The sequence below is a fragment of the Eurosta solidaginis genome, chromosome 4 (assembly GCF_040869045.1).
Source record: "Eurosta solidaginis isolate ZX-2024a chromosome 4, ASM4086904v1, whole genome shotgun sequence".
Lineage (NCBI taxonomy): Eukaryota > Metazoa > Arthropoda > Insecta > Diptera > Tephritidae > Eurosta > Eurosta solidaginis.
The window spans coordinates 189,540,963-189,552,891 of record NC_090322.1 but is presented as its reverse complement, the minus strand read 5'-3'; the positions used below and the strand labels follow the sequence as shown (position 1 = coordinate 189,552,891).

At 35.2% G+C, this 11,929-nt stretch overlaps 1 protein-coding gene across 1 annotated transcript; it reads left to right on the top strand.

The window, feature by feature from the left end:
- The first annotated feature begins 7,543 nt into the window (after positions 1 to 7,543).
- On the top strand, positions 7,544 to 8,480 carry LOC137248707 (lipopolysaccharide-induced tumor necrosis factor-alpha factor homolog). The gene is made up of 2 exons (XM_067779619.1): positions 7,544 to 7,957; positions 8,274 to 8,480. Exons 1-2 carry the CDS (start codon positions 7,641 to 7,643, stop codon positions 8,368 to 8,370), a joined length of 414 nt encoding a protein of 137 aa, XP_067635720.1. The 5' UTR covers positions 7,544 to 7,640; the 3' UTR covers positions 8,371 to 8,480.
- Positions 8,481 to 11,929: the final 3,449 nt, after the last annotated feature.

The following is an 11,929-nucleotide window of genomic DNA, read 5'->3' as shown; positions in this document are numbered from 1 at the left end:
AGACAAGTTCTTCCCGTTGGTTGACATGCGATCAGAACTTCAATTATTGAAAATTGTATAAAACGCCCACCGTTGTGGGCAAAAGTAAAAATTCGACCATGAGTTTAAAAACTGGTTGCTCAAACTAGGAAATGGTGACTTAGAAATTCAATCAAATATATCCGAAGATACGATTAAGATACCTCGAAAATGCTACATTGATCATAATAACCTCACTGCTAAAGTCTTTGGAACAAATGAAATAAATGACAGAAGCATATCTAATTTTCATTCAACAGCTATTTTATGTCCAAAAAATGACAATTGCTCCACTTTTAATGAGTTTATTGTATGTAATTTATTGTCAGGTAAGAGTAGAGTGTATCTAAGTGGCGATATAGTTGAGAAAGATGAAACTCATAATGTTCAATGTTATCCAACTGCGTTTTTTAATCCCCTAAATCCTTCCGGCTTGCCTCCCCATAAACTTCTTCTGAAGAAAAATGCAATCGTAATGCTGCTTCGTAACCTTAATGCCAAAGCAGGACTTATAAATGGTGCAAGGTTAGTCGTCATTCATTTAGGCGAGAACACAATCACGGTCAAATTAATCGACTCGGGAAAGATAGCAATTATAGCTCGAATTAAACTTACCATGTCCGATCCAACTGTACCTTTCCAGATGACAAGAAAATAGTTTCCGTTAAAAGTAGCTTTCGCTATGACAATTAATGAAGCACAAGGTCAAACCTTTGACAAAGCTGGCTTATATTTGCCTAGCCCTGTATTTTCGCACGGGCAATTATATGTAGCTTTTTCTAGAGTAATGCCAATTTCACAGAGAGGCTTAATTAGTCAAGTTTTCTACATTAAAGGCCTAATTTAACTCAATCTTCTATAAAAAATACAAATTTTTAATTATCTCATTATTGCTTAATTGAATGCCTAATCGAGTGAAAAATCCAGTCGGTTTTGCTTGGTGCTTCGAATTTCATTGTCAATGCAGCCAATGACAATCAAAAATGAATTATTTTCAATAATTTACAAAAAAGAGAAAAACACGAAACTTTTCAAAACTTAATATTCGCTGCATTTGCTGTAAAAGATAATATGGCTTTTTCGAAAATTGGCATATATTTGGTTACGTGCAACATCTATGGGTAGTTGCGCATGCACTTTTTGTAAAAACGAAATATCTTTTGGGGCTGCTGACAGATGTGCGCTTAATGAAGCAAAAGGCCCTGTATGAAAAGGTAATTTTAATTATTTCATTAAATAGAAATCTGATTCGGTTAAGTTTCTGTGTGAAAACGGTATAAGACGATTTGAGGATATTACCCTTTCAGTGCAAGAAAAATTAAAAAAAAAATTATTTTATTTTCACGTTTAATATTGTATTCAAAGAAGTATTGTAAAAATATTTAATTATATATGTAGCTAGAATCTTTAATATCAATGTGTAACATGTGTGGTTCCAGGGGGGGGGGGGGGGGACTTTTAGGGGAGTATTTTGTTATCATACCACGGATTTTTACTCATTTTTAATTTTCATTGCTTTTTTACGTTATTATTATATATATTTAAAAAAAAAACCACCTTAGAGACCAGCTAGGAAAATAATTATTGCACACGAATTTGCCGTAAATTTGCTGTAGATAAGTGGCATATTTTATAAATTCGAAAAAGAAAATTCAAATTTTTTTATGGTGCATCCAAGGCGAATCCATACAAGGTGGTGGCAAAGCGAATTCAACCAAATCGCCGTGCAGAAGAATGTCAAGTCAAAATAAAATGTTCATTGATTTCGATTAACTGACATGTTGCAGTACAAGGCGTTGTATGGAAAATTATCAAGAAGAAGAAATCAGCTGTTCGGATAACACCACCTTACTGAATTCGCCTTGGTGCACCGTATGGTAAGTGGCTTATTTTATAAAAATATATAGGCGCATAGTCAAAATAAAATAGGTTTTAAATTTAGTTACTGCTTTTTGATATAATTTTCTATGAGCTATCTGTCAAAAAATCTGCAGCTAAATATAAAATCTATTTTATTTTGACATTGACTATGCGCCATAGTCTTTGCATGTTCCTTCATATACCATTCCAATAATGCCGCTTAAAATATGAGTTACATATGTACGTCTTAGCAACAACTTTATGATGACATGTGCATCACTTACGAAAGATTTTTGTATTTGAGTTAGGTAGAAAGCTATGCAAATTTTCTGCATTATGCCTGCTATGGTTTCTATGCTCAAAAGAGTGTGTCACGATGGAGCATCCGTAACGCGGGAAACACCCATACGCTAAGATAAATACATATGTACAGAGTCCTTGGAATGTGTGGTAATTCCCACGCAGTTGACAAGAGCTGAACAGCCTTTGGTGCAAGTAATAAGGCCATAAAAACAGACGCCGACGCCGCACAGTGGAGCGAAATTGAAAATTTGGGACTTAGGGCTTTAAATGTACATTTTCGTATTCTGTGATCTTTTTCCATAATTTATTTTTATATAACATTTTTTCGTAGAACCTAATTTAAAAAAGTAATGACACTTTTAGTAACCGGGTTTTATATCGACATACCCTAACGAGCATATATGTGTACTTACTTAATTGGCGCTTAACCGTCTAAACGGTTATGGCCGTCCAACAAGGCGCGTCAGTCGCTCCTTCGCTCCGCCAACCGGCGCCAATTGGTCACACCAAGGGAGTTTAAATCGTTTTCCACCTGGTCCTTCCAACGGAGTGCGGGCCGCCCTCTACCTCTGCTTCCATAGGCGGGTTCCGATAGAAACACTTTCTTGGCCGGAGCATCATCTTTCATTCGCATAACATGGCCTAGCAAGCGCAGCCGCTGCGTTTTAATTCGCTGGACTATATTGATGTCTGCGTATAGCTCGTAGAGCTCATCATTAAATCTTCTTCGGTACTCGCCTTCGCCAACGCGTAGAGGTCCATAAATCTTTCGAAGAACCTTTCTCTCGAACACTCCCAAAGCCGCTTCATCTGCTGTTGTCATGGTCCATGCATATGTGTATATCTAGGTATTTTTTCCAATTTCCAACAATTTTGGCTTCACTAAAATAATGTTTACTATTCAGACAGGTTTACTGGTAGACGTGGTAAAGCAAGGCACGGTACAACGAATGATGGAAATACCGCTAGTATTTTTCGTTGACATTGAAACTACCGCCTCTATAACTGGTGTTAATGAAAATTTCATTCAAAGATTCTCGATAATATTAGGGTCACTTTCATGTGGGTCTCCAATAAATGTACAAAAGTTCAACATGTACGCCAGAGAAACCATTCGAGTTTACGTCGAACTATATGAATGGTATTACATGCCTTCAAGTGTACATAAAATTTTAGTACAAGGAACTTCAATACTAGAGCATTTTGGTTCCATTCCTATCGGAAAGTTGGCCGAAGAAGCCGCTGAATCCAGAAATAAAGATTTTAGAGCACATCGTCGAGACCATGCAAGAAACATTAGCCGCAAAGTCACAAATGAGGACATTTTAATAATTTGTTAGTTACTTTTTTCGAATTTATAAAATATGCCACTTATCTACGGCAAATTTACGGCAAATTCGTGTGCAAGAATTATTTTCCTAGCTGGCCTCTAAGGTGGTTTTCTGAGGGTGGAACACTAACTTCACGTGAAGTTGGCGTGCCACCTTGTATTCTCTAAAACATGGCCACGGCAAATTTTTTTTGTTTCACGGATAAATTACGGCAAATTCACTGCATTTTTCCCAATAGGTAATTTTTTCCACGTAAAAGTTGTCATGCCAACTTCAGAGAGGTGTTAAAAATGCCAGTTGCTAATATGGAAAAATTACAGAACTCATACTAGTTGGAATTTTGGGCAAACTAGTATTCTTTTAGTATAGAACTAAACTAGTTGGTTTGACTGCATGGCAGTAGATGGGAAAGCAACGTTCCTTATACCCGATTTATAGGTCACTAAGCAACAAATTGCCCAAAAATGAGTCTCGCTGTTATCAGCATTAAAGCTGTACAATTGAAACACTTATAGTTCTTAGAAAATTTATGAGCCGGCGTACTATGGGAATAAACCGATCAAATTTCTTGAAAATAAGAAATGATAAAAAATTGGCGAATCTTAAAATAGATTTTTGAGTAATTTCTCGTAGAGCTAGAGTCTTCAAAAAAAGACAAAACCGTCACTAGATGGCACAGGGATTTTAACTATTTTTCAGAAGTTGGAAATTTTGCGCACTAAGGACAAAAATATAGGTGAGGCTGCCATCAAAATATTTAGAGATCTGTGGAAAAGCCAATCTGAGCATGTTGAAATTAGCTAAAGATATTTAAGCAACTTTTCATTTCGCTAGAAACTTTAAACCTTACGCTTAGATTTCCGCACCGTGACAATGCACAAAAAAAAAAGGACGTATGGCACTCGGGGACTGCCGCGGTAAAGCTATTGCATATTATCAACTTATGCAATTATAATATTTATGCAACATTTTGTTTTCTTTGATATTAATTCAAGTTTTGTCTTTGATATTAATTCAAGTCAAAATTTTTAAGCGGGGTGACCAATAAGAAAACAAATTTTTTACTTTTATTGAATAAATGAGAAGTTAATATTGGTTAAAAAATTTTTATTATTATCTTACAAGATATGTACATATATAGGTTATTCAGTAATATTTATAATGGAAATTATAGGTTTATGGTAACTGAAATAGGAAACATACGTTTGAGACTTGATATCCTCTAAATATCTTGAAAATACCGCGTCAATGGTGGTCCCATATTTTGTTGTGGATCGTTTTGGATCATTATTTATTTTCAGATTGAATTTTTCAAAAAGAAAACTTGTCAACCGCTCTGATTTTCTATCAGCGAAATTGATGTTGAAATCGCCGACCAAGATAAGTGGAAATTTATTAGCATTTGTACCAAGTATTTTTGCCCCTTCTTCAGAGTACTCGAGTAGAGTGCGATGAATAAAATGCTCTACCTCGTCTAATTTTGGATTCGGAGAAATATAAATTGCTACCATGACAATGTGTAGACCATTTCTAAGTTTGCATAAGTACGCATAAATATATCCAACAAATGAGCACCTAAAATTAACATCGCTAACTTGTGCAATATTTATTTCAATATTCGGTGTCATAATATTAGTAACGTTATTGTTATTTTGGTAAATAGCTACACCACCCTTTGGAGCAGTATCTCGTTTGAATTGAACAATACATTTGAAATTAGGTATTTCAATCGGATTATCACGCGTCATGTAAGTTTCGGTAAGAAGTAAGTCAATTATTTGTCTCGTAACTGAATCTTGTAAATCGTATTTGTGACTATTTAGACTTTGGCAATTGAGAGTAATTATTGAAATGCCATTTCTATTACTAATGAAATCTAAGACACTTTGAGCTATCGTCTGAACACTATTTAAAGACAGTCTTTTGAATTCTTGCAACAAAGATGCAGTCGATGCAGCTTGCTTTCGATTACGATAAAACTTAAATGCGGCATTATCGTTTTTTGTCGTGATATACAATTTTCCAATATTTGTCACCCGAGAGAGCGCAACATAAACGAGTTCCTGAGAATGAGCTTTACTATACTCATATACTATTTCGTCAAAAGTTCCACCTTGCGGCTTATGTATAGTTAGAGCAAGAGCTGAAGCTAATGGAAAATGTTTGCGTTTGGCTATACATTTTCTATCCGATGTTAATGAAATATTTGCTGCTCGTAATTCAATGGGTGCCATCTACAGCGCAGTAGTGAAGATAAATGTATACCAAAGACAACAACCAATATTCGCATAAATAGATCCAATTTTATGTAATCGGCCGTTGCTAACACCGAAACTTTTGCTGTTATTAACAGATGTTGTTCCATGATTTTATGTACATATATCAGTTACGGTTTTTTTTTGATTCAGTCGCCAAGCCCCCGATAAAATCTATGCAATAGCTTAAAAAAGCGGTAGGTGGCACACGGATCAAGATAATGAATTGATACAAGTTTAGGAGTCTTGAGATGCCTTTCTAAGTAATTTGCCAGTGATATAAAGACCTGAAACATTGAACAAAGCTCAGAGTTCTATAAAAATGTAATACCAAGAGAAAACTCCAATAGATGGAACAGGGATCGAAATATTTATAGATCTTTTGAAAATCTGTACTGAGTATGTGTCATCATGCGATCAAATTTTAAGTTAGTTTTCATAGAGTCGACACTAGAAACCCTAATAAGGCACCAAAACAATACAAAAATTTCAAAAATATCCAAAAGTTGGCACATTGAAAAATTCTTACGAAATGAGGAATTCTCGGCGATTTAAAGAGTTAAAATTTTGATCAAAGCTAAATATATACTTAGTAAAAACAGAAGTAATAGATGTGCCAGCGTTCGGAATATTCACAGATTTCGGGAAGCACACTTCTGGGCATGTGGAATGTTGCGATCAACTTTTCCGTTATTTCAGATTTAACTAGTAATATGAATCCTTCCTTAAACTTAGGAATCTTTGGATCAGTTTTTCAATAAATTCCTGGAAGTTATATGATTGAATTTTTTCTAAATGTATTTCAGACGCAAGAGGGAGTGAAATACCTATCTCAAAAAGTTTCGCTATGGGGCGGGCAGAACCGTCTTACTGAAGGGAAGAAATGTACGATCAATTTTTAAGAGACTTACTATTTTGTTCGACTTATGGCATTAAAAGTATTCTAGACAAATTAAACGAAAAAGGGCGGAGCCACGCCTATTTTGAAATTTTCTTTTATTTTTGTATTTTGTTGCATCATATCTTTACTGGCGTTGAATGTTGACATAATTTACTTACATATATACTGTGAAGATATTAAATTTTTTATTAAAATTTGACTTTGAAAATAATTTTTTTTTCGATTTTGCTAATTTTTAGTTAGCACACATATAGAAACAGGAGTAACGTTCCTGCCAAATTCCATCATGATATCTCCAACGACTGCCAAATTACAGCTAGCAAAACTTTTAAATTACCTTCTTTAAAAAGTGGTCGGTGCCACGCCCATTGTCCAAAAATTTTACTAATTTTCTATTCTGCGTCATAGGGTCAACCCACTTACCAAGCTTCATCGCTTAATTTGTCCTTGGTAATGAATTATCGCACTTTTTCGGTTTTCTGAGATGAGTGCCCAGAACGTACATACCAAATTTCATCAAAATTTACTCAAGTTATCGTCTTTACGGACGGACGGACGGACGAACGGACATGACTTAATGAATTTATTTTTTCGCCCAGATTATTTTGATATATAGAAGTCTATATCTATCTCGATTAGTTTATGCCGTTACAGGGTACTCTGCTCAGCTGAGTATAACTACTAAGAGCCCCTTGCGATTTCTCCTTTAGTAGAATATAACTTATTACACGAAACAAAGAACTATAATTTTTCGAAAAAACTGTGTTATTTCGCCCACTGTGCATCGCGTATGTAGTTTGAAACTACTTCCTGACTCAAAAACAACAGCAATATGCTAATACAATTTTAAGCTGTGCATCAGTATTTATCAAACGTTCACACAATTTGGTGATTTGACGCTTAAAAATTTACCCACTGTACTAAAAACTTTCGTTTAAGGCGCGAAATAAAAAACCCAATTCGGTTTAAAAAATGGCATACAATAAGCATCTTTATGATGAAATTCGTAATGATTTGCCATCTGAACTGAATACACCAACAGCTCCGCCGCCGGCTTATAAGGAAACTAATAATTCGATCACCGAACAACCTGGACCCAGTGGTGTGCCATTGGCCGGTCAATCACCAATACCGCAGTATACATCCATTTATACCAATCCGAATCCACCAGTGGGCCCACAATCAACGCAATTGCGTTGTCCACAGTGCAAATGTGTGGTTAAGACGACGGTTAGACACCGTTCAACGACAAAAACACATTTGGCATGCTTGTTGTTAACGTGGACTGGGTAAGTTTAATTGTGTCGTAAATGAGGGTGTTAACATTTCTAAGTGAAATTCAATTTACAGATGAATATATGTATGTGCCTAAGTAAGATTTTTTAAACGGCATAATTTCATAGTTTTCCACAGAAAAGCCGCCTTTAAGATAGGACACATGAAGTAATCGCCTGAAAATTTAACACCCTGAGGCCCGTTCCCTCATGTGAAATTTAACGAAAAATGTTTTATCTGGCGGATAAATCGTTAAATTTACATGAGGAAGTGTCTCTTATTACTTACATATAAACAAGAGTTATTTGTATAATATTTTTGTTTACGCAGTTGTTGTTGTTGCCTTCCATATTGTATGGATACCTGTCGCAATGCCAATCATTTTTGCCCAATGTGCGGCACATTTATTGGTACTTATCAGTCCTAGGAGCAACCAAGACGTTTTCAAAGTGTTTACTTTAAATGTGCTTGTAAAATTTCAATGGAAGAAGTTATTTACTTTGTTAGCCTATAAGCATTTTTGTTGACTTAAATAAAGTATCGCTCATTAAAATAGCATTTAAACAAATCATGACGGAACGATACAAGGTGGCAGCATGGTGACATACCTACAAACATAAATAAAAATTCCATGTATTTTGTTTTTGTAAATTCGATGGACAAATGTCAAAATCGTACTGCGCCGGAAGTTGATGTCTCAAATCAAATAAAAAAAGTTTATAATCAGCTGACCCATGCTGCCACCTTGTATCGTTCCGCCATGAAACGAATTGGCATTGAATTTTTTCCAAAATAAAATCATCGGAAATAATAAACATACATGTGACCACGGTTGCCACTAATTGTTCATTTGGACCAAAAATGGTCCCTTCCAACCCCACTTGGTCCGCTGGTCCCTTTTTCGAAATTTTGGTCCTTTTTCGGTTAGGTATTGGTACTTTTATTTCTTTTTCACTGAAACAAAAATTAAATATAATGCTCATAAAATTTGCCACAAATTTATTAACCCCATATATGTAATACTCCTATATTGCTACAAAAGGCTAGGTATATTCCCAAACGTTTTTGTTTTCGTATTCAATAATCGAATGTACCTAAATTAAAATTTTTTTGTCACACTTATGATGCTACAATCACAAACTAGGGCTGGGACTATCCGTATATTCGAATATCGGGATTTCCATACGGATATCGGTTGACACGGATAAAATCCGTACGGCATGGATATCCGGTTAATATTCGTATGTGAAACTATCCGGATATCCGGATTTATGAAGATCCGGTTAATAGCCGTATTTTTGGATATCCAGTGCAAGCAAAAAATTGTTGTACCATTGATGTACGTTTTTTCACAATATAAACAAATGGCACTGTCCTTATTTTCACTTGTTTTTAAAATTGTAGCTTTTTAATTTTTGACGTTAGTTTAATAATCTACAAACATATTTTGTGAATAATTTTTCGATGTTTGCTTCCTTCAATTCTGATATGCAGATATTCAACTATTATATTCCAGTATACGGACATACGAATATCCGGATTTTCCGTTTACGTATCCGTATAGCCGTACTGCGGATATCCGGTTTTACCATTTATGAATGCGGATATCCGGATATCCGGATTTTTTGCTTAGCTATCCGGTTATTCGTATATCCGGTATATCCGAATAGTTGAAAAATCCGAATACAATTCACAGCCCTATCACAAACATTTTATAGGCTGTCTTGTTTTGATTTCGAATTCAAAACACATTACGAGCATTTTCTATTAGCAATATAGGAGTATTACATATATGATTAACCCACATATAGTTTTCAATTTACTTCAATGGAATTCTTACCACGAAAATCGCTCTGTCCATAAAATGTAGCAAAGCAATGACTTTTCACATTGAAGATAATTTAGGCGAGGCGTTAAAAAGAGAAGTGTTAAATTTTCCGGCAAATACATTGTCATTAATTTTTGAGGAAACAGCGGACTTATCAGAAAAATACGTGTTTTAGTGGATAGATATTTCGCTCGGTTATCAAGTTCTTTTCGTGATATATTTTTGTGACCAATTTGTTCCAAACAAAGAGAAATACCTATATGTATGTAGCAATAAAAACAGTAATACCTTTAAAATTTTTTACAAAAAAATTCTATACAAACATTTTGAAATCGCTACTTTTCGTTTGAAACGTCGATATTTAAGTCTTTCTCACCCTTCCAGGACTATTGTAGTGTAAAGCCACTTAAGATACTTGGAAGCTTAGTACTTGTGCCAAGAAATAATTTAACCGGAAGTAAGGCAGAAATACCTTTTGAAAATGATAGCTTTATAAATGTGGAACGAATTGCGATTAAAAAATATATTTTTATATTCAGCTTTTGAAGCTAATGCAAAAAAGATTTCATTTCGGAAGAAGTTTTTTGTGTGAAATTATTCCCGTAGGTGCTTGCAAAATCCGATAAATCCGGTTCAGTTATTACACAGTTGAAACTTTTAAGACGCTTGATTTTTAGCCTGAATTCAAAACTCACACTTACTGAATCTAGGCTCTGGTATGAAGTTTAAACTGTTAGGGAAAAAGTAAGCATATACAAAAATAGCATTAGCATAATTGCTTACTTTCATTTACGATTTACTGAGTTTGCCACAACGCAAACTTTTTAACCGTTCCTTACTAAAACCTAACTGCGTGTTATGGAATCGCATTTACAATGGAAGCAGTAAGGAAGGCGGTCGGCATGATGTGGTGGTGCACATTGGCTAGTCATTGTCGGCTGGGGCGGGTCCTTGCCAACCTTACTGTTCCTGCGCCATAAACAGAAAAAGTTCCTATCATGCCTATTCAAAATCAACTGTCAAAATCAAAAAAACCTGACAGAAGCGCAGAGACCGACTCAAAACGCTTATCAATACAAAATAAAACAACATCCGGCCGAACCGGATGTCACGGACAGACCGTTAACATTCAAAATTTAAAATTCAAAAAAACACCGAAAATTAAAAAAAAAAATGTTCAAAAAAAAAAAACTAACCGAACCGGAAACGACCGGTTACTAACTCTGAAAATAAAAAAAATGCTGAAAATTAAAATAAAAACAAAAGGGCCGAATATATCTTGGGGGCGCCGCGGGTGTTGTTGCGACGCGCGGTGCATATACCCATCCTCAAAAACCATGGCCACCGACGCACCCATATTTCGGTGGCCCCTTACCTGTAAACCCTACGTGCCTTCTAAATGAACAAGAACACCGCATTCCCATTTTATTTACAAATTTTATTTAGTATTCATTACGTAAGTAAAACTAAGATGAACAAAGGTTACTAAGAGAAAAAGTGCTCGGCATGGGCTATAAGGGCAAAGCCAAACTGCTTATATGCGCCGTTCATAAATGGCTTCCTAGTCCACCGAAGTAAAATACTACAAGCAAGTGCTGGCAATGGAACGCGTCTCGGACGAATTCGAAAAGTTAGGAGTTTAAAGAATTTACAACTACGAATACTGCAAGTTGCGCAGAAGAAAAAGAAAAGAAATGCAGGTTTCGGCTAGAGCCAAAATTTTCTAAATTTCGAAATTGCGATTAATTTAGGGAAATTTTATAAAGTGGTGGTTGATTATGAGCCTGGCGAACCACTTTTCAAATATAATCTGGCCTTGACCTTAAAACCCACGGTTCCCGGTTTATTTTAATCTGTTCAATTTTTTTGGCAAACCTTTTCTTCATAATTTTGGCAAGGTTTTACTATTTTTAGCAATCACAAAGAAAAAAATCTTAAATGGAGCTTTTATTAGAGCACAAGTTCATAGAATGTACTTGAACAAGGGCCTTATAACTAAGTGCAATTGTTATCTAAAGCTACCAACTTAAAAGTAAAGACAGTACTTATTAGGGGGAAAAAATATTCCCTTTTGAAGGAAAGGTTGCTAGTTCCATAATTTTAACACGTTTGCCTTTTTGCTCCTATTCACTAAGTTAGATAAATTGGAAAGGGGGTT

What these genes read in the sequence shown, in the direction of transcription:
- LOC137248707 (XM_067779619.1), top strand. Translation starts at nt 7,641, where the DNA reads ATGGCATACAATAAGCATCTTTATGATGAAATTCGTAATGATTTGCCA. An exon ending in TTGTTGTTAACGTGGACTGG is followed by an intron (nt 7,958 to 8,273) that starts GTAAGTTTAATT and finishes TTGTTTACGCAG; the next exon opens with TTGTTGTTGTTGCCTTCCAT.